Consider the following 23707-nt stretch of genomic DNA (forward strand, 5'->3'; position numbering starts at 1 on the left):
ATTTTAATAGAATAAAAGATTAAAAGATGATTAATTCTTACTTTCAATGGTAAGAATACAGGTACTAGCTGCAGAGCCTTTATTGTTGACTGCTTTACACATATACTCTCCTCCATCTTCTGGGAAAGTTTCTGGTAAGTAAAGGCAGTAAGTTTCTCCTCTTTCAATATATTGATAGTCTTCTCCATCCTGTAGTATTTCTCCTTCAAACCACCAGGTAATTTCTGGTTTGGGTTCTCCTGTTACTTTAACAGTAAATCTGACTGGCTCACTATCTACAACTGAGGTGTTTTTCAGAGGCTTCTTGAACCATGGAGCTCCTGATCTGATTTGCTCTTCATCTTCAATTGTGGAGCCATTCATGATGCTACCCTCCTCTTCGTCCTCCTCTTCTCTTTTCTATATTAAAATAAGTGCATTAAGGATGGCATTTACAATATTATTTTCAAAGCAGTGGTATAGTAGTAGAATTTTGAAGGTAAAAGCAAATAATGTATACTTATAAAGTATACAATATTCCAGTTATTTGAAAGCTATTAAGATTTTTTAAAATTCTCTTCATAAAATTATGGTTTTTAAAAGCATCCTTGGAACATTTTTTTAAAACAACATGTAAACCTGGTACCTTTTGTAGGGCTGCATCAATTTCTTTTTGTTCAAACTGCATTCGCAGAAACTTTTGTTCTTCAATCCTTCTTTGTTCTTCTTCTTCCCTTGCCTTAGCCATTTGTTCAAATCTTGCTTTCATATTCACTTTATGAGTAAATGGAGCCTCACTTTTTTTTGCAGGCTTTATATCAACATCATCTTCCTTCAAAAAAAGGGGATCAAGAATAACAATTGCTTATTTTCTAAAAACCAAGAAATGAAGTGTTAATAATTGTGTCATGTACCTAGGGGTGCTTTACTCCTGAGCTACACTCCCACCCCTTTTTATGTTTTGACTTAGGATCTCACTAAATTGCAGAGACTGGCCTCAAACTTGCTATCCTCCTGCCTCACCCTCCCAAGCCACTGGGTTTACAGGTATTTACTACCATGCCCAGCAAAGCATTCTTAATTATAATCCTTTCCTTCAAGTGTAAAGATCACACAGTCTCATTGGAATGCCAGCCTATTGATTTGCCCAGCCAACTCTGGCTTGTTTTTGATAGTACTGAATGATAGGGAAAAGGCCCAAATACAGTACTACACCTTTTCACAATTAGTAAAACTCCCTTTTCCCCTACCCTATGACAAAGAATATAATTTGTTTCTGTTATTGTTTGATTTTCCTTCCTCACCCATCTTTGGCCTGTGTCCTAGAGATGAATCCCATACAAATCATGATCAAATGGCAGAAAAATGGGAAGACAGATGTTAAAAGGCAGTAATTAAGGTCAAATGTGTAGTTCATCTGTTTAAAGCTGAGTGTTGGAAGCCATGGTAATAGTGATTTAAGAGCAGAATCAACTATCAGTATGAATGAGTCTAGGAAAGGGCCAATTTGATAGTGATGTCGCTGTGGGTGGTTTTAGTAGAATGTGGTTAACAAGTACAGTTAATCCATACTTTCTAAAGTTCTATAGTTGTAGTTGACTTGGTTTACAGGCATTTGTAGGTCTATCTGAAAACAATTTAATACTGTGGGGTAGTTGCTTCAGGGTAACAGCCAACTAAAGAACTTGCAAAGACAATATGTTAGTCATATATGAAGGTCTTCGAAGGTCACAGGATGTTTTATATCAGTTTGAGGTGTTTCACCCTTGTTCCAGTGAAAGAAATAGGAAGTAAAAGAAAATTGGTTTGTTTTTCCCAGTTTGAGTCCAATTTTTTTTTTCATTTTTTTATACCTTTATTTTTATGTGGTGCTAAGGATCGAACCCAGTGTCTCGAGTGTGCTAGGCAAGTACTCTGCCAGTGAGCCACAACTGCAGGCACCCCCCACCCCCAATTTTTATTTGTGGGGAAATCCTAGGACATGAATTATAAACAGATACCTGGTGGGTAAATTTGTGCTGTTACCCTCCAGATAATGCCTGCCTATAATTACTTTTAATGAAAGGTTTAAAAATACATATGCTAACTTTGCTTACTGCAGTTTTATCAATAGGGTTTTCTAATTTTAGAAAAGACTGCCTTCATCCTACATAAATATTTAATTTGATTACCAAACTAACTTCAGGATAGGGTACTGTACAATAGTATAGTAATGCAGTACAATAACTGCTGTTCTGACTGGATCCCATTTAAGAACTTGCATTGTAGATTTTGGCACAAAAATAAATTTGAACAAGTAAATTTCTCATGAGCTAATAGGGAGAAAGTGAATGAACAAATGTCATCTTTTCTTGAACCCCTGAAAAGCTAGATTAATGTTTCTGAGAAAGAAAGCTATTTTATCCTGTTGAATGGAATGAACTCTTCTCTAGGTACATTATAAGGCACTGACACCCCCCAGTGCAGGAACATTAAAGGCAGTGCAGTTAGGCAATGCAGTTTTCTTAGAATACAATGAAGCAGGAATGGTTTGAGAGTATAGTGTACTGAAAATCTTAACTTTAAAGTCAGATACTACATAAGGCATTTAGCAGGTTTAAATACCAAATCAAATGAATGATACAGATTAAGTGCTACAGGAGCTGGAATGGAATTCTCTGGGGAAGTATACACGAATGAGGCCTTGAAAGATGGCGGACACATTTTTCTAAAGGAGGAAATGAGACGTGGAAAAAGGGATTGCTATAGCAGAGGTCCCGCTCTTGGTTGCACTCTAGCAAAAATTATGCTAGTACATTTTTAAAGACTGCCTCAATGACCTTTAATTCAGGAAGGTATGATAGGAGGGACTTCAGTGCCCTTTGCAGGAAGCACCTATTCAGAACATCCTAATGTATTAAAGGAGTTCCGGCATTCCCTGATCTCATTGTAGAGTCAATAATAGAAATAAAACAAAAAGTCACCTGCCTTATTTATTTTTATCTTGCCTACAAATTTTGATTGCTCAGGTTTAATACCAGTTAGCAACTCAAAGGAAACAAGTACACGGTGACTTGTGTGACAAATTTATCTCTTAATTCTCAACTGATTTTATTCCATCTAACCAAATGCTGGCTCTTGGGGGTTTTATCATTCACCTCCATATTTTATTTCCAAATGGCTTGATCTACTTCAGCAAAGTTAACAGTACATAGACCTTGCCACTTACCCTAGTTTAAGATCTGTTTCAGACTGTCTCTACCTTATTCAAAACAATTTATTCATCCTGCCTCATCAGACCTGATTTCTCTAGCAATTATCTGGTTTTCTTGGTAATCTTGGTGTAATATTAGGCTCCTCAGCAGCCACCTGCCCCAAAGCAACTTTTTACCCAGTTTTGTTAGTTTGCTCTACTTTTCTCCTTTGGCCTCAATACCTTCGTACATATTTTCCAGTTCATCCATCATGATCTCCAAATTCTTTAATAAACAATCTTTTTTACTGTCCTAGAAATTTGTTTATTAACATTTCCCAGAAAACTATAAGTTTAAAAAGGCCTTTGCACTAGCCATAATCTCCCTCTACAGTCAACACTATTCTGTGAACCTTACCTTACAGCCCTTTGAGCCTATTTTCCACTCCCCAAATATTTATAGCCTCTGTTGAATCATTGTGCCCTCAATCTGGAGTGTTTCTCTTTACCTGCAACTTCTATGCAACCTTTACATTCAGCATGTTTGCTTAGCACTGTTAAACCTCTTCTAGACATTAAATCCTTCCAATTTGATCCCATAAAACTAAATATAAAACCTTTTAAAATACTTATAACAGCTCTTATCAGTCACATCTCATTTGGCTTGCACACTTTCCCCAAAACAACTCAGGGCCCCACAGGAGTGGTTACGAACTCACTTCCTTTACCCTGCTTCATGACTCTCTAGCTTTTATTTGCCACCACTTAGTAATTGTTTACCATCCTTCACCTTTGCCTTTGATTCTAAGTGCTATGTGAAGAGAAATGACAAGTTTAGTCACTAAGACAGTACCAGTGTCTACAGCAGATCCTGAAACTGGGAACTCCTGAACACATACATCTGAGCCCACCTTTAGTTTGACATACTGTAGCTAAAAAGATGTCTGATGTTACTCCACATTTTAAAACTCTCTTCACATGACTTGGAGCCACACATCCCCAACTCTTATTTTTTATTTTTGGGACAGAGTCTTGCTAAATTGCTTAAGTCCTCCCTAAGTTGTTAAGGCTGGCTTTGAACTTAAAATCTTGCCTCATCCTCCTGAGTTGCTGGGCCACCACACCCAGCTCACATGGCATTTTAAGACTACATAGGCCAGGTACAATGATGCACACCTGTAATCCCAGCAATTCAAGGTTGAGGCAGAAGGATTACAAGTTTGAGATCAACCTCAACAATTTAGCAAGACCCTGTTTCAAAATAATAAACAGGGTTGGGGATGTAACTCAGTATATAGTGCCCCTGGGCTCAATCCCCAGTTTAAAAATTTTCATCTCACGTGTGCTTGCATCTTCATCTCTTCATTCTGTGCTTGCCTCAATAGTAATGAATTGCTTACGGTTTCAATTATGTGCTAATTTTATATTTTTTTTTTTTAGTTGTTGAAGAACCTTTATATGTGGTGCTGAGATTCAAACCTAGTACCTCACACATGCTAGGCAAGTGCTCTACCACTGAACCATAACCTCAACTCACTAATTGGCACATAATTTCATTCCATCCTTAAATCCCCTCTAAAGGCTCTCCCAACTTTCCATACCTGTTTGCTAGTTGCATATTTCAAAGTGTATTTTTAGGCATATAGATTAAATATTACAGAATTCTGGCAAGAAAAAAAATCCAAATCCCATGTAAATGCAGACTCACTCATGGAAAAGTCTAAAGTAGGAAAGGACATTACAGGATTGACTCATTTTATGTATGAAGATACCTCAATTTCATGCCCTCAGAATTCCGATTAAGGCTCTTCCACTGAGTTACTGCTGTGACTTTGACCACATCACATGGTTTTATAGCCTCATCTATAAAACATGTTAGTATGAATAATCTCTGGGGTTTAACTTGAATAAACTGGTTCTACTAGTTGCACTAAAACCAATACTTTAACCATTTTTGCTTAGATTAAACCATTTGATCTCTAGGTTTTAACAGGTCATTTTGTAACGATGCTAGAGTCAGGGAGTCTTTCAAAGTTTTCTAAGATCTTAATGTGCTTTTGCTTTTTGTTTTTGTTTTGATTATTATATATGTCAGTGATTAAATGTAAGTACTTTTTTAGTACTAAAACTTATTTCAAAGGTAGTTTTATATTGCATTCATTATCATTATTGTACCATAGCTGTTAAATACAAAAGTAATATACCTCGTGGAAGTTTTCTGCTTCTCGTTCTTTAATTTCAAGGTCAATTGCTCTTCTCCTTGCTCGTTCTTCTTCTATCTTTTTCTGTATTTCTTTTTCAGACAACTGTCCAATTTTTTCAAATTTGCTTTTTAGATTTTTAGCTTGAATAGAGCCGCTTCTTTTTAATTTGATTAATTCTTCATATTCTCTGCTCAATCCAAAGGTTTCATTTTCTTCTTCTTCCTTCAGAAAAATTAATAATGTTGAATATCAACAAATTAGTTTTTCCCCAAATATTTGCAGAGATATGTACCAAGATGCCCAGTAGATGCCTGAAGCCACAAATAGTACTGAATCCTGTGTGTACTGTTTTTTTCTTATTCATTCTTAGCAATTTCAGCATACAAATCTTTCTCTTACTAAGTCAGAAAATTTTACCTTTTCACTTTAAAGGAAGTTATTTACAGCTTCTCTGGTATTTCCAAATTACCATCATCACTACTCTTGTGCTTTGGACCCATTATTATGTAAAATATAGCAAGCACTGCTATCCTGTGACAGTCAATCTGATAGTAGAGACTACAAATCATACCACATGGATATGCTAGGCAAAAGGATGATTCCTGTTCTAGGCAGAATGGAGTGGGACAGTGAGAGATTACATCACACTACATAGAATGTTGCAGAGTTAAAACTTGTGAATTGCTTATTTCTGGAATTTAATATTTTGAGACTATGGTTAACCACAGAAAGGAAAACTTCAGGTAAGGGAGGGGACCTACTATAATTGGTAAAATAAACCATCAAAGAGTGCAGCATTTCTTATTTGAAACCAAAGACGAAGCTTAAATTAGCTCTTTCCTCAACACAAATGTTCAAATTTACCTAAAGTGTTGCTATAAATTTAGAAAACATTTTATTCCGTGTAAAATATTTTTGTCATGGAGTATAAGTACACATCTTTAACATTCCACATTAACCTGCTAAAACTAAAATATGCATGGCAAGATTAATTTTTACTAGGAATTAAAAGAAGATCATTTAGGGGAAGGCAAAAAATAGAAAGAACACTGGGCTAGAAGTAAGCTATGAATTACAGTTTTGGTTTAGGCTTTTTGCCTACTTGCTTACCCCACAGGACATGATTTTTTTAATCTTCAAATAAAGCCCTAGGGTGCCAGATGCAGTGACACACCCCTGTAATCCTAGCAACTCCAGAGACAGAGGCAAGTTCAAGGCCAGCCTAAGCAACTTATTGTGAGACCTTGCCTCAAAAAGGACTGGGAATGTAGGTCAGTGGTAAAGCACTTGCCTAACTTGTGCAAAGTCCTGGGTTCAATCCCATTCCCAGCACTGCAAAAAAGCAACAAAACTCTTGGACATAGGGTACAGTAACTTGATAGCACCAGAATGTCTGACCATTAATTTTCCATGTATTAACTACATTACTTCTAATAAAATACTAACATTCTACTTTAGAAGTGAGTTTTTCATAGACTATTTTCAGCTTTATTAAATAATTGCTATTAAGTTTTGGGGAAGGTAAGGGAAAGACACGATTTCCTACAGCATATTCATGGTATTTTAATTATAATTTCTATTCATATGGTATTTATATTCTTAGAGCCAGCTATATAATTTGCTGAGCCACAGCCAAGGCAGGGGTGTAAAAATTCTCATAACCTACTGCCCCAACCTATGACAAACAAGCAACTTCTAGGAGACTGCCACCTCACCTCTGTGTAGAGATCAGAAGTTGATAAGAGGATGCCACTGGGGCTGGGGAGATAGCTCAGTCGGTAGAGTGCTTGCCTTGTAAGCACGAGGTCCTGGGTTCGATCCCCAGCACCCCAAAAAAAAAAAAAAAAAAAAAGAGGATGCCACTAATTTGCCTGCCAAACATACTATGGCATTGCCAGTCGAAGACTAGGACAGTCAGTGCTCATCTTGCTCCTATTCATATGTACACCTTGCTCCTATTCATATGTACGGCCTTACACTTCAGGGGCCCTCTCTTCTCTTGCCTTCTGCCACCTATGCAACGTGAGCCACCCCCACAGAGGATGAGGGTATCCAGGCATGGGAAGGTTAGACAAAGCTTTGGGAAGGCCACTTCTGAAAGCCCATTCCAGGGGGTAGGGAGGCAGCAGGAAGCATGGGTAAGCCAAGGCTCCAATGCCCTAAAACACCTTTCATTGTCCAATCATCTTTTACTTAACACAAATTCAAAGACAAAAATTAAGGCTTTCAATATGGCAATCTCAGAGGATTGAGTCATATGAAGTATTCTGAACATGAGGTCCTGTGAGTACACAATTTGCATGCCCATAAAACTGGCCCCGTGTATAATATATACATTTATTTTAAAAATTAGTTTCGACACTACAGAGATCATACTAAGATACTTAACATCACCACAGTTCCACTTTAGGATAATTTAGTAAAACAATGATTCAAATACATGCTAAATGGGCTGGGGGTGTACCTCAGTGGTAGAGAATGTGCTTTGTACTAGCCCCTCCGTTCAATACCAAGGACCAAAAGATAAAAATACACTTAGTGAAACTGATAGCCCTATTAGTATCCATGCTTCTGTAGGTTTTACTTTAAATTTATCAGTTTGTCCATTTGTTTTAAGGAAAATTCATAGATATATTGAATATAGTACTTTAGAAAAACAGTTCACAATCATGATGCACCCACATAATTTTCAGTTATGTAGGAAGAATTATTAAGGAACTATAGGACTTCTCTTCATAACTTGAAAACATTATATATATAACATATTATATATATCATTAAATTAGCAAGGAGGGAGTTAGCAAACTAGAAGTACATATAACTGCTGAAGCCTGTACCACACATATGCCCCATAGGAGTTTGTTGAGTATCCTTTATGTGAATATGTGAATAATATAAGGTTACTTGTTGTAAGGTAATAGAAGTATAAATAGTATATAGATGTTTCTTAAACTCTTACCTCTCCCATTTCTCGTCTCAGTTGTTCGAATTCCTGTTTCTCCATTTCTAGTTTATGCTTCCGTTCCTCCTCTGTTCGCCTTTTTTCTTCTTCCATTTTTTGTTTTAGTAATTCCTCAAAATTTATTTCCAGTTTTCCCGGTGTGAGAGATTCTTGAGAGATTGTTTTATATATTTCTGGGGAGTCATCATCTACTACCTATTTGAAATAATTCCTTTATTAAATTTGCCAGAATTATATATGCTAAGAAAGGAATATTTCTTGTAGAAATTGGAATTCCTTAAATAGAAAGGTTTCCCATTGAACTAAAAAAAAAATACAAAACAGGAGATCGGGGCTGGGGTTATAGCTCAGTGGTAGAGTGCTTGCTTAGCACGTGTGAGGCACTGGATTTGATCCTCAGCACTACATAAATAAATAAAATAAAGGTATTGTGTTCATTAACAACAACAAGATAATCCAGGAGATCATAAATTCTCTTCAAAAGTATAAAACAATAAGGGAAGATATTTATAAAATTAAGGACAGGTATTTTGTAGTTATGGAGAAACTGATAACCATCTATTCTCCATTCCAGTGAACAAAAATAATTTGCCTTTATTTATACTGTGAGAAATTTGGATTAGATATTAATATTTTATTAATAATATAACAGATTAAAATGAATCTCTATTCTGGTAATTAAAATAGAACATTTCAGCTGGGTGCAGTAACACATGCCTGTAATCACAGCTACTGGGGAGGAAAGCAAGTCCAAGGCCAGCCTCTGCAATTTATTGAGGCTGTCTCAAAATGAAAAAAAGGTAGTAAAGCATCCCTGGGTTCAGACCCCAGTCCTAGAATGAATGAATGAATGAAATAAAACATTTCAGTTATACTCTTGTCTGAGTGAATTAGATCACCCATCATTGAGCTCCTCATAATCAGGGGGAACACACCTTTTTTTTTTTTTTTTTTTTTTTTTTTTGTGGTGCTGGGGATCGAACCCAGGGACTTATGTTTGCAAGGCAAGCACTCTACTGACTGAGCTATCTCTCCAGCCCAGGGGGAACACTCTTAATGCTCTAATTTTATTATACCGATTTATTTACTGCCAGGATAATTTTTAAGAAATAATAGTTAATACTTAGAGCTGCCAATTATAGGCACTTTACATATGATTATTTATTTAACACTGCAATCTTATGAAGGCTATATTAATATCCTTGTTTTACAGATGAAGAAACTGAAGCACTGAAAAATAACTTGTGCAAAGTTAAGATAAATACAAGGTAACAAAGTTGGGATTCAAACTTCAAAATATTTCTAGTAAGATTATAAATAATATACTACCTTTATATAATTTCATTAATTTATTTAGATAACTAATTAAATTAGCAATTTAAATAAATACCTGCCATTTGGCTGTGACCTTGGGCAAGAACCTACCCTCTCTGAGTTTCCTTATCTGTGACAACTTTCATATAGGTGTCATGAGGACTAAATAATGTTTGGAAACACTTAGCTGTGGTAGTTTTATTCTTACATTATCATTCTCTATTATATATAAGGCAATTCCTAAATTGCAAATAGAAAATTTGCTTTTGTTAACTTGAATACATTTTACCATGAAAAAGAATTATTTAATTCCGTTTTTCTGTCACCTGAAGGCATATGCGTACACCACTGATCTGAACTATAACCCTGTGGTTAAAATAGACAGGAGAATGAGAGAGGTTCATTTATTTGATCCAAGTTTTATCAAGGCTCTACACACAGACTTTACCACAGAACTAATCCAACTCTTCAACAATGTTTAAATGGTTTCAAAATTCAAAGATTGCCCACTAATTTTTTATTTAATGTATGAACAAATTAAATCAGCATGCAATTACAATATTTGATCCTGAATAAGAAACACTAATGAAGAAACTTTCTTTTAATTCAAAATGTCTTTAGGAAACTTGGTATTGGTTTAATGCCTTTTTTCCTTCCCTACACTTTTTCCACTAGTAAATCATGGTAAAAAGGCAGTTTAAGCCTAAAAAAACCCACCTCCTTTACTAGGTCTACTGATCTTCATACTTATTTCACTACTACATCTCAACCTGCTTATTTTATTCTCCAAAACTTAAGTGTTTTAACCATGTATGTTTTTTTATTTTTATGTAGAAACCATTTGTTAATGAGGGATTATCTGATGCACACAAGATCATTTAAATATAACTTATATTAAAAACATTTATTGAGCCAGGCACAGTAGCACACGCCTATAATCCCAGCGACTACGGAGGCTGAGGCAGGAGGATTCCAAGTTCAAGGCCAGCCTCGCAACTTAGCAAGACCCTAAATCACTTAGTGAGATCTTATCTCAAAATATAGTTCAGTGGCAAAGTATCCCTGAGTTCAAACCCCAGTACCAAAACAAACAAAACAAAAACCAATTTATTGAAAATCTGTTATACTAGGCATTGTACCACATGTCTGATGAATAGTCTCATCCTCACTGAGAAAGACAGCATATGTAATAACAATATGTATTAGTGCTATTTAAGGGGAGTACTAATTGCCACAGGAATACATAGAAGTTGTTTGTTATAAGGAAAGGCTTCTCAGAGGCAATGGAAAGTTATAAATAGGAGATAGCAGAGCATAGGGAAAGGAGAAAGGGACAAGTTTCAGACAGTATTTGTGAAAGCCTAGTGGTTCTCAGATGAAAAAAATGAAAGAAATTTAGTATGTCTGGAACAAAAATGAAAGATTAAGGTACATCAAGAAATGCAACTGGGCCTGGAGTTGTGGCTTAGTGGTAGAGCACTTGCTTAGCATGTGTGAGGCACTGGGTTCGATTCTTAGCACTGCATATAAATAAATAAATAAATAAAGGTCCATCAACAACTAAAAGGAAATTTTAAAAAATGAAACTGGAGAAATATACAAGAACAAAATTATAAATAAACTTAAAGTTTTTGGATTTTTGCTTTGGGAAGTCGAAAAATATTAAGCAAAAGTAAGAAAGTACCCCACTACTGTGATTGAACCCATGGGTACTTTACTACTGAACTACACCTCATAACCCTTATTTTTTATTTAATGACAAGATCTCCCTAAATTGTGACCTTTTGCTCTTCCTGCTTTAGCCTCCTGAGCAGCTGGGATTACAGGCCAGCGTCATCATACTTGGCTTTTTTTTTTTTTTTTTTTTTAAAGAAAGATCACTCCAAGGGCTGTGCGGTGTAACTCAGTGTTAGGCACAAGGCCCTAGGTTCAACCCCCAGCACTGCAAAAGAAGAGGAGGGAGAAGGGGAGAAGGAAAAGGACAGGGAGGAGAAAAAGAAAAAGACTGCTACTAGCATTGTAGGGAAGAATGGATTACAGATAAGAAAGCAAATGAATCAGGAGTTGATCCCAAGCAAGGAATATCAGTAACCCAAATTTTACAGTAATCTCAAAGGGAAATGCTAACAGATTTTAGAGTAGTTGAGAAGATAGAATAAATGAGACTTAGTGACTGACTGGATTTCAGGCATGAAAAGGTATAAATATTTAAGTCTTCCAAGTTTCTGATTTGAGCATCTACGTGGGTCATTAAGCCAAATGGACACCTAGATATATATGCTTGAAACTCACCCAGAGAAACAAAAAAAAGTTATTACATCACTGAAGTCAACTAAAATATTTCAAGAAAAGGATGTAGTGGTCATGTGTCAAATTGCTTGAAAACAGTTTGTCAGATAACTGTACAATTTAACAAACATTAAAATGGTATAGAAAATATAATTTTGTGACATTTAAGTTAGGTAACAAAATCCTGGAGTGATAGGTGAGCATTTTAAAAAAGTTAAATAACTGATCAAAATGATTCCAGCCATTTAATATACATTGGATGGGAGGAAAACTGAAAAGAAAGAAGGAAAGAAAAAAATGAGTGAAGGAGGGATAGAGGTAGTATGGAAGAGAAGGAGTGAATGGAGAGGAAGGAGGGGAACATGTGGGGAGGAGACACCCTGCTTCTTCCTTAGGCACTCAGTTCTGGAAAACATAACTTCCCATAAAAAAAGATAATTTTCAGTCCTTTATACCAGGCATGGTAATTTAATCAGAACCTTCTCAAAAGTATATTGAAGTAAATACCTTCAACTGACTGATATTATTTCATGGAAGACTTTAAAACCTATTTGCCATTTCTAATCTTGGCACAGATTCGAGAAAGAACAGGATACTCCCCAAAATCAAATGATTTCTGTTAACATGCTCTAAAAGCTGAATGCTAATGGCATTTTCCATTTGGGTTCTGTCTTACCATGCTCCTTCGTGCTTCAGCAAATGCCTTCTTTTCTTCCTCTATTCTCCTTCGGGCTTCCTCTTCTGCTTTCCTTTTTTCATCTTCTCTCCTTTGCCTTTCTATTTCTTCAAAACTCAGTTTGAGCTTACCAGGGCGGTATCCTTTAAATTTTTTTTCCGTGTCTTGGTCTTCCTCATCTTCATTTACCTAAGCAAAGAAACGATTCATTTTTAAGAATTGAGATTCATTAAAAATAGCAATGAATTAGCAATAAAAAGCATAGAATTAGCTTTTTAGCACAGGGGTGTTTTGATGTCCTTAATATACTTGGTCAAAATCCTGTTCCTTTTTAATGACTTATATGATAAAATCTTCAAATTTGGAGAAATTTCAAGTACAGATGTACCCAAGTTAAATAAAACTTCCCAATCAAAACAAGTTTTTAAATAAATAAAATGGAATATTTAAAATTTTTGAATGGGTCACCCTGAATATTAACTCTCCCAGAGCAAGCATAAGATGTGTGTTTAGGTACTTAAATTGAGTTGCAAATATAACCAAACAGTCTTTTTGGTAGACTCTGCAAAATAAAGCTTTGTTGTTGTTGTTTTTGTTTTGTTTTGTTTTTGAAACTGGGGATTGAACACCCAGGGACACTGAACCACTGACCTACATCCCCAGTCCTTTTTATATTTTATTTTGAGATGATGTCTAAGTTACTTTAAGGTCTCACTAATTTGCTGAGGCTGGTTTTGAACCTGTGATCTGCCTCTGCCTCCTGAGTTCTGGGATTATAGGCAGGCACCACCATGTCCAGTTTAAAGTTCATGTTTTGTAATTTTTATGGATTTTTTTAAACTTCTTTTTTTTTTTTTTTGGGGGGGGTGCTGGGGATCGAACCCAAACTTCTTTTTTGTTTAGTTGTAGATGGAACAATACCTTTATATTTATTTATTTATCTTTATGTAGTGCTGAGGATTGAACCCAGGGCCTCACATGTGCTAGGCAAGTGCTGTACCACTGAGCCATGACCCTAGCCCCTGGATTTTTTTTTTTTTTTTAATACTATAAACTATGGAATTTTCCATATACTATTCAGGTTAAAGATTATTATTTGGAACTATTTTATATAAAATTCAAGTTTCATGATTTTAATTTATTAAGTTAATTTAAATATTGTTATTTGATTAATTATTTCTATTTCTTTGTTGATGACTACCAATGATATCTAAAATGTGTAAGTATTATGCAACTATAATTGTCCTCAAAGTAGTAACATTTTCAAATGTCTAGGAAATTAAAATTTTTGTAATGTAATCTTTAGATATCACTAATAAAAGCTGATCAAGAAAGTTGTGGTCACTTTAAAAATTACAGATGTTCCATTTTTAAATTCTTAACATTAGATTTGAAATCAGTATTTTTTTCTTGTTTCAATTGTATTTTTATTGATAATAACCGTTAACAGTTTTTAAATACTTAATATATGCCAAATCCTATTTTAAATGCTTTCTAGATATTAACTCATTTAATAATTTAAGAAGGAAGAACAGCTGTGCAGTGACCCATGCCTATGATACCCACGAGTTGGGAGGCTACAGCAGGAGGATCACAAGTTTGAGGCCAACTTTAGCAAACTTAGTGAAACTCCGTCTCAAAATAGAAAGGACTGGGAATATACTTTAGTGTTAAAGCACCTGTATTCGATCACAAGTCCAAGAAAAAAAAAGGAAGCACTATCATTTTTGCCATTTTACCAATTAAGATGCTCAGATGCTCAGACATGGAGAGTTTAATAACATGCCCATGTTTACACAGTTATAAACAGTTGAGATCTAAATCCAGACAGTAAGGCTCCAAAATCCATGCTCTTAATCACTACATTATACACACACACATGCACACACCCTACTGCATATTCCTTAGTAAAATATTATTTCAATATGTTCAAATATTTGAAAAACTGTACTGAAACCAAATGAACATTTATAATTAGACCTGAAAATGTCCTGCAACCATGCAGGCTGAACTAATAGATGGACAGAAACCATGTTCATTGAGTATTTTGCGTGTTTCTATATAAGAGTATTGGATAAAATGCCACAAAGTGAAAACTTGAAAACAATACAGATGAATTTTATATATGGGATATGTATATGTCTCAAAAGATGTATATAGTATGCATATATGACATTTTTCTCTTGTTTTTCTTTTTTTTATTTTTTTTTTTTTATTTTTTTTTTTTTTTTTGGTACTGGGGATTGAATCCAGGGGTGCTTTACCATTGAGCTACATCCCCAACCCCTTTTATTTTTTATTCTGAGGCAGGGTCTTGCTAAATTGCTGAGGTTGGCTTCAAACTTGTGATCCTCGTACCTCAGCTTCCCAAGTTGCAGGAATTACAGGAACGCACCATCACACCCAGCCATGTCCTTTAATATAGAAAATCTTGAATTTATGGTAATAAGCCTTAACTAAAGATAGGTTCCCTAATGTGAAATGTAAGGTTTAAGTATATATATTTACCATTTGCCGCCTTGCTTCTTCAAAAGCACGCTTCTCCTCTTCTAAACGTTGTCTTGCTTCCTCTTCAGCTTGTTTTTTTCGGTTTTCTTGTCTTTGTCGCTCCAATTCTTCAAAAGTTAGTTTCAATTTTCCAGGAAAAAATGATTCTTTTTTTGCTTCACTTTGCATTTCATCATCCTATGAAAACACATCTGTTAGTCATAAAGTGGAAGGCTGCTAACTTAACTATTTTGATTTGTTCCTTAAAATAATTAAAAAATTACCATGACGAATGAAAGACATTTTGCTTCTTTGAGAGATCGTCGTTGCTCTTCATATCTTGTTCTTTTATCTTCTTCATGCTTAATCCTTTCTTTCTCTTCTTGCTCTTTTTCTAGATCCTCAAAATTCTTTTTTATTTTTCCAGGTGTTTTGTATGATTTGACAGGTACCACTGTTATAAGTAGTGAATCATCTCCTTCCTATTTTATAAGATAGATAATTAGCATAGAGCTACCTAATAAAAATTCAGGTTTTGGGGGCCTTTACCTCCATCATTGGTGAATTTCATTACATTGCCATCAATGTTACTATAAAGAACAAAAAATTATTTTTACTATGTTTCTCAATATTCACTGTGCATTGTGAGTTAATTTTATTGAAATCCATTGCTGACAAGGTTGAGAAGCATTCTATTTCCTAGAAGATAGAGTCAAATAGTTAATCAGATAAAACTGTAGAGACACTGCCTGAATTTCTCTCTCCATGCACTACTCCCACAAAAGGTAATGTACATGTGAAAGTACTCTAAATCAATTTGATGGTGGATAGATTCAACCTAAACACACACAAAATTATATGATTTTTCTTCTCCATGCAAGTTTTTAAAATACTTAATGAGTATTTAATGAGAAAAAACCCTACAGGATATCCAAGTGATTTATTAAATGCTTTTAAGATAAAACTGTAATATTTTATCCTATTAAAATATTTTAAAATTCATTGTCTTTGATATTTATTTTAGTTCCACTACATAATCTATTGTTCCCTCTTTTTAGAAAAATAAAGAGAACAGTTATAAAATATAACACATGCCCCTAAAATAAAAATTTTCCAATTTATGTGGCTGTGGTTTTAGGCACACCATCAAATTGTTTGATTGATTTTTAACTTTCTCTGTTAGATAAAAAAGGATTACTAAAATTTTTGTGGTTGTTGATACATGGTAATACACACTGCACTCTGTACTTGCATATGAAAACCAAAACACAAACTATAGGAACTCTGAGGAAAGAAAACAAATAGTGAAAAGAAAATTGCCTTTTATAAGTGTTAGCTTTCAACAATCTCAACTGTTAGTAGTGGTACAAGAAATATATAGTCTTGGCAGAGTATCCTATACTAAGATTGAGGTTTTTTCTTCTAAACGTAAGAGCAAAAACATACTTTTCTTTAAAAACACTAGAGTGTTTGAAAGTGTAAAAGTATGATCTTGCTTTCATGAAGCATCCTTATTTTTTATTGTTATGTTTATAATAAAAAGAGTTAAATACAAAGCCCTTTTCATTTTTTCTTAGATTACAAGATAATTTGTGAAAAATAATTTTAGTTGAATGTTTCATTAAAGGAAATGTCTGTTTACCTCTGATGCTGTTTCAGTTCCCGTATTGTTTATGTCCTCAATCTATATTGAATGAGAATTTCATATCATTACATTACATTATATTTCTGCTTGTTTCCTTTAAATATAAAACTGAAAAGTAATTTAATTGTGGTTTATGGTAATTTTTAAAATTTATAATTTTTGAAATATTTTTATTAGCCAAATGTCCTTTCAAATGGAGATTAAACCTTATACTGGCTTTTGCATTTTGAAATTTATATCAATATTAAGGAACAGCATATTAAGAAAAAATTAAGTTAAGCCTACCTTTGTAAATCTGGAAATTGAATAATGGACCAAACTCTCTTGACCTGGCTGTGAGCTTACAAGCAGCAGTTATTAATTTAATTAACAATTTAAACAGACATACAGAAACACTACTCCATTCTCTGGGTGTCCCATAAAAGGAAACACCTATCATTAGCAATCAAATAATTGTCACGATTATATTATACACATAAACAAATGGCAAAAATATAACTGTCACGATAACAAAGTGTGGTAAAACCACGTAGGCTAGTTTAGAAGGGAAAATAATTCCTGGTCTCTATATTTTAACCAGATCTAAGTAGGAAATGCACTCATTTTAAAAGTGGAAGCTCCCTAAGCATGGTGGTGCACACCTATAATTCCAGCAGTTCAAAAGGCTGAGACAGGCGGATGCAAGATTGAGGTTAACCTCAGCAATTTAGCAAAACCCTGTCTCAAAAAAGTAAATAGTGCTGTAGATGTAGCTCAGGGGCAAAGCACTCGTGATTTAATTCCCAGTAACACACAGAAGTGGAAGCTCAATTTGACCATTACTCTTTAAAAAACATCATTAGGTTAGTTTGAGAGGCAGACTAATATACTTGGCAAGCTGAAAATTGAAAGAAGATAGTTAATTTAAATAATATAATGTTTGAGATCTCAGGAAGAAGAAATACAAGCAATAGAAAATCAAAACCAATAGAAAGTAAGAATTCAAATTGTTTATTATTTTAATTTTATTTGTAAAACCAATGGGAATGGGCTGGGGTTGTAGCTCAGTGGTAGAGCGATTGCCTAGCACATGTGAGGCACTGGATTTGATTCTTGGCACCACATAAAAATAAATAAAGGTATTGCGTCCATCTACAACTAAAAAATATATATTAAAAAATCAGTGGGAGTCTGACAGTGGTTTATTCTTCATGAATTTAAGTGAATTTTGTTGTATTCTGGCTCATATTAGGAACTGGACAGGTTAAGTACCTGCTTTCTCATCTGACTTTCCCAACAAGGAATAAAAAAGACATTTTATTTGGATACCCAGTTTCTTAAAAACTAAATTATTCTGAACAAATGGTTTATTTTTTTAAAAAATCAGTTTTTATACTCTAATAATTTAAATGTTTTATTCAGAATAATCTCATGTACTACAAAATAATTTATTTTGTTAGAATAATTTGCTTTGGTTACAGAATTACTTCTTATGCTGACATCCTAAGTAAGGGTGAACATTTTATTGAATGTTGTATTATACTAAAAAAAAATACTGTTCCACATTGGTGCATTATAGTTGTACATAATGATGGGATTTGAAGTTACATATTTGTACATGAATACAATATAACTATAATTTGACCAATATCACTCCCCAAGATTTTCCCCTTTCCTCCCTATCTCCCATCCCTTGGTCCCTTTCCTTTACTTATCTCCCTTTGATTTTTATGAGGTCCACCCCCATCTTTCTTTTCCTTTTTCCTCTAAAACCTTCCCAGATCTTGCTTAGCTTATTGTAAGATGTTGAAACATATTTGTAGTTTTTTTAAAATTTGCTCATTTCAAACCATTACCATAATAATAAAAGATAGAAGAATAATTTTTTAATTAAATAAGGAAATAGATGATTTGTCTAAGAGGTCAAGTTGTTGAAATCTTCACAGAGAACAGTTTTTCAGAAGTCCAATTATGGTGTTGACTTTCAGAAGCCACCATTAAAGAGCTGCTTCCTAACTATTTTGTTTTAATGAAAGCAAACTACTTTCATTTCTTCCCAAATCAACTTCCTTTTTTGTCTCCTTTCTTTTGAAGATTCCCTACTCTAACCAAAGCTGCTCTTTTTCTAAATTTCTTAATTTTATCCATCAGTGTATCATCAAAGATAACCAGATAATTCCAAATCAAGATATCCTCCAATTTTTTTTATTTTAAATATTTTTTTCGTTGTCAATAGACATTTTATTTATTTGTTTGTTTGTTTATTTATTTATATATGATGTAGAGAATCGAGCATCGTGCCTCACACATGCTAGGGAAGCACTCTACCACTGAGCTATGACCCCAGCCCAAGATATCCCCCAAATTTTGGCATATTCATTTTTAATTCTTTATAAGATCCTAGAATCTTAGAACTGATAATTATCTTGGTTGTCACTCATTCAGCCATCTCCCAAACTCTGAAATCCCCCCTAGTCCTTTTTTACAATTTTATTTTGAGACATGTTTTTGTTAAATTGCCTAGCCTGTCTTCCAACTTGCAATCCTCTAGCCTCAGTCTTCCCAAGTAGCTGAGATTACAGGTATGCATCTCCATGCCAGGCTCCTTCTATAGCATTCTTGCATATGGATTTCTACAAGTGAACTTTGTAACATTAAGACTCTTTTTGACTATCTGTACCATCTTGTACTTCTTATATGGAAAGATACATTAAGTTATATCGGATTTCAGTGGAAATGTACTTAGGTTTTAAAACTACACTTACATATTTACAAGATTTTTACCATCAATAGTTTGTAGTACCTACATATCCTTAATTTAATAGGCCAAAATTTTATTAGCCAAGATTCTCTGTCACCCTACCCATGTAGCAAGTATTTGGAGTTACTAAAGAAAGAGATTCTTTGTCATGATCGTATTTTGTTTCCCATCTCTCTATGATAATCCATTGTCTTCACAATATTCAAACTCACTTTTTTAAAAAACACAGTTTTTGAAAAACTACTGTCTAAATATTCCTTTCTTGAAGTTAAAAGTGAGTCTGAAAGACTATAAAACAATCAGTGCTGTAAAATAATATAAAAGCAGACTAGGTGCTGAGGTTGTAGCTCAGTGGTAGTGTTTGCCTAGCATGTGTGAGGCACTGGGTTAGATCCTCAGCACCACATATAATTAATAAAATAAAGGTCTATCAACATCTAAAATAATTTTTTTAAATAAACTAACCCATATACATACTACTTTCTGCCAAATACCATATATTTTAATTATATATTTATTATAATTTTTATTTTCATTTTATAATTTATACTGTTAATATAAAGATATATTTACATATGATTACAATATAATGTATAATTTATAATAATTCTCATGTTATAATTTTATTTCCTTATAAAATTTCACTATAAAATGAATGGTAATTTTTAATGACTAGAAGTGGCTGTAATAGAGCATATAGCATTCTTTCTTCAGAAAAGGCGGTACAAAGTAATAAAATATAGGAAATTCCCATTCTTTTTTATATCTCACCTAGTACATGTCATCATTTGCCACCATACAAGTGGCTGTTTTTGCCACAGAAGTGGTCACTGCAAAATCAGAGTAAATAAATTTCTTTGACATGCAAGTTTGGCATGGTTTGCTTTCAGTATACTTTTCTTTTGAGAAAGATAGTAGAAACAGAAGGGAGCATTTCAAATAGATTTAATGTTCTTAAATTAAAAACAGCATTTAAAAGTTTTGCTATTGGGACTGGGGTTGAGGCTCAGTGACAGCGCTTGCCTACCATGTGTAAAGCACTGGGTTCGATTCTCAGCATCAAAATATAAATAAATAAAATAAAGATCCATTGACAACTAAAAAAAATATTTTCTAAAAAAGTTTTGCTATTAAAAGTCTGCATTTGTGTGTGTGTGTGTGTGTGCGTGCACACTTTTGCTTTCGATATGTTACATGTGAAATCGTCTTACATCTTTGTAAAATCCTCTAACATGTCAAGAAAAGTAAGAAATGTGGACCATAAAGGAACATGGACAGAATTTTAAGATCATAAAACAAAAATCATCTCAACATTTCACCTTAAAATAGGCATATCCTAGAGTTGGGGATGTAGCTCAGTGGTAGAGTGCTTGTCTAGAACGTGTGAGACCCTGAATTCGATCCCTAGTACTGCAAAAAAAAAAAAAAAAAAAAAAAAAGCCTAAGGAAAAAAAAAAGCCCATTTTGCCTGTATCATTCTAGGCATCTAATATTCAACATTTTTACTCAAGATGTTATTTTTAGGTTAGCTGCTATTATTAGGCTTATGTTGTATTAAAATATTTTAATTAGGCAACATACCGATTAGTCTTCCTTTGTACAATTAGTTTCAGAAGAAAATACCAACTTAATATTTAGTGTATACCTGCTCGGCCCTTTTTGCTAATTCACGCTGTATTTTCCTCTTTTCTAACATATCCTGTTCAATTCTTCGTTTTCGTTCCTCCTCCATTCTCTTCCTTTGTTCCTCTTGTCTTTGTTTCTCCATTTCAGCAAATCTACCTTTAACAGTCCCTAAGAATAGATTTTTTTAAAAATTAATACTTTGCTACATTTCTTTCTTTTGTAATTTCTTTTACAATTTACCCCTCCAGTTTCTTACCTGTTAGCTTTGGGACATAAGCCTTTTCTACTTTAGAAGTTACCTCTTCCTCATCATCAGAAGCAAGCATTTCTTTAATCTAGAGGGTAAAATAAATTAAGATAAACATGTCTAAGTTAGACTAAATTGGATTACAGTTGTCCTCCCTCATCTGCAGGAGATACCTTCTAAGACCCCCAATGGAAGCCTGAGCCATACATAGGACTGAGCCATATATATACTGTATTTTTTACTATGTATACACATCTATGATAAAGTTTAATTTATAAATTAGGCATAGTAAGAAATTGACAGTGATTATGAAGTTTAACAATTATAACAATATAATTTAATAAAATGTATTTTAAAATTAAGAATTATTTGTTTCTGGAATTTTCCATTTAATATTTTCAGACTGGTTGATTGCAGGTAACTGAAACAGTGGAAAGCAAACCTACAGATAAGGAGAGACTACTGTCTATGGAGAGTTTAAATAAGCTTGCAAATACATTAAAGTATTTTAATTATAGTTATATGAAATGTAACTATGAATAATAAATAAAATGTAAATTTAAAAAATGAAAATTAATAATTGCACATAATAAAATAAAATAAAATAAAATAACCTCCTGCTTTCTCCTGTTCCATTCTCTCTCTCTAATATATTGTTCTTTTCTTCTTTGCTTTTCGTCTCTAGATCTCCTTTGATTTCTTTCTTCCCTGGCTTTCTGCATGGCTTCAAACTTATCCTTTACATCACCCTTGCCAAGTTTTGGCACATAGGATTTTGGGACAGGTTTAGATGAAGAAAGCAGAATCTTCATTAGAAGAAAATAAAGAGAAGAAAGTTTAAAAAACAAAAGATAGGAAGAAATTAGATAAAGATAAGAATAAGCAATATAAAAAATACTTATTGAAACAGAAAATAGAAATGAGTTTTAAAACTTTATTTGGATTATCATAACCTGGTTAGACACTATCTACAACTTAAGTATAAAAATGAAATTATAGAAAATATGAGATAAATTTTATTAATATAAATATTTATTAATGTAAATTTTGTCCATATAAAATACCTTAGTGAAGAAGTTCCATTTGTGGATACCCATCTACTGAAGCTAAAGGTCAGTAAAATATAAATATCAAATACTGAAACCAAAAGAAGCAACCTATATTTACTATTCCATTACTAAAAATTCAGATTTGGATAGGCAAGGTGGCACTTGGGAGGCCGAGGCAGGAGGATCATGAGCTCAAAGCCAGCCTCAGCAACTTAGTGAGGCTCTAAGCAACTCAGGGAGACCCTGTCTCTAAATAAAATGTAAAAAAGGACTAAGGATGTGGCTCAGTGGGTAAGCGACCCTGAGTTCAATCCCCAGTACTGAAAAAAAAAAAAAAATTTCAGATTTTAACTCTTGCTTAAAAGTTACCAAGACTAATTTCACTAAATTAGATGAAAATGAAAACAAGACAGATGTTCAGGCTTTAAAGTTTAAAACTTAAATTGTGTATCATATTCTTGCTGGTTTTCATCTTTTTTGTTTGTTTAACTTTTGAGACTTACCTCGGCCTTTTGGGAAATATCATTCATATTTGCTCAGTATGGTTTTGGGCTGATGCAGCTTTGTATATTTTTGCACCTGTAAAACATTTTAATATTATACAAGAATTTTAATGACTTTATTTTTAATATGTTATGTATTTTTATAAGTAGAAATAGCGTATTATTTCCCCTCAAAAAATGCTTGTGAGTATTGAGTTGTGATAACCTTCAACATCTTTTCCCAAGATTCAAGGCACATAAAATACAAGGTGCATGGTATTAAAAGATCCCAGAAAGTTAATGGCCCAATACAGCTTGGTAAACATATCAAGCATACTTGAAAAGAATGTGTATTCTATAATTATTTAGTATATTATTCTATAAATATCAAACTGATTAAGATGACTGGTGATGTAGATATATTAGTCTTCAAAATGAAGAATATTCTATTATTCCCTTTAATTCCACTATTTTTGTTTCATGTAATTTCAGGTTCTTTGAAACATGTACACATTATGATTGCAATGTTTCCCTTTGGAATTGATCCTTTTGTTAGTATCAAATTTCCCTCTTCCTTGTGTTGAACTGATGTGATATTAAAATAGCCACACTAACTTTCCCAGCTTTACAGTTTGCATTGTGCATAATCTTCTATTTTACTTTTAACCTATTTATGTTTTTATATGTAAAGCACATCTCTTAGACCTAGCATATAATTGGACTTTGGATTTTGCTTAAAAATTTTTGTTTATATATATTTTGTTGTTGTTGTTGTTTTTATAAAGGGCCTCACTATGTTGCCCAGGCTGACCTCAAACTCCTAGGCTTAAGTGAT

General features: G+C 33.6%; 1 protein-coding gene and 1 non-coding gene across 8 annotated transcripts in view; one reads left to right on the forward strand and one right to left on the reverse strand.

Annotated features, from left to right (window-relative positions):
- The window catches only part of Nexn (nexilin F-actin binding protein), a 48691-nt gene that overhangs the window by 1169 nt on the left and 23815 nt on the right, over positions 1-23707 (reverse strand). For 2 of the 7 annotated variants that reach the window (XM_047551938.1, XM_047551942.1), the window contains exons 2-13: positions 22894-22969; positions 21956-22147; positions 21351-21429; positions 21114-21262; positions 16726-16767; positions 15368-15565; positions 15105-15281; positions 12597-12785; positions 8315-8512; positions 5356-5577; positions 626-811; positions 42-399 (exon numbers count right to left, since the gene is read on the reverse strand). In XM_047551938.1, coding sequence (XP_047407894.1) covers positions 42-399; positions 626-811; positions 5356-5577; positions 8315-8512; positions 12597-12785; positions 15105-15281; positions 15368-15565; positions 16726-16767; positions 21114-21262; positions 21351-21429; positions 21956-22147; positions 22894-22920 — 2017 coding nt within the window. In that variant the 5' untranslated portion in view covers positions 22921-22969. Of the gene's footprint in view, positions 1-30; positions 400-625; positions 812-5355; positions 5578-8314; positions 8513-12596; positions 12786-15104; positions 15282-15367; positions 15566-16725; positions 16768-21113; positions 21263-21350; positions 21430-21955; positions 22148-22893; positions 22970-23707 lie in introns of those variants that run through there. The other 5 variants (XM_047551963.1, XM_047551968.1, XM_047551947.1 and 2 more) reach the window with 4 other exon arrangements.
- Trnat-ugu (transfer RNA threonine (anticodon UGU)) lies at positions 7115-7188 on the forward strand. Its single transcript has one exon. It is a non-coding gene; the product is annotated as a tRNA-Thr (tRNA).

This window comes from Sciurus carolinensis, chromosome 1 (assembly GCF_902686445.1).
Source record: "Sciurus carolinensis chromosome 1, mSciCar1.2, whole genome shotgun sequence".
Lineage (NCBI taxonomy): Eukaryota > Metazoa > Chordata > Mammalia > Rodentia > Sciuridae > Sciurus > Sciurus carolinensis.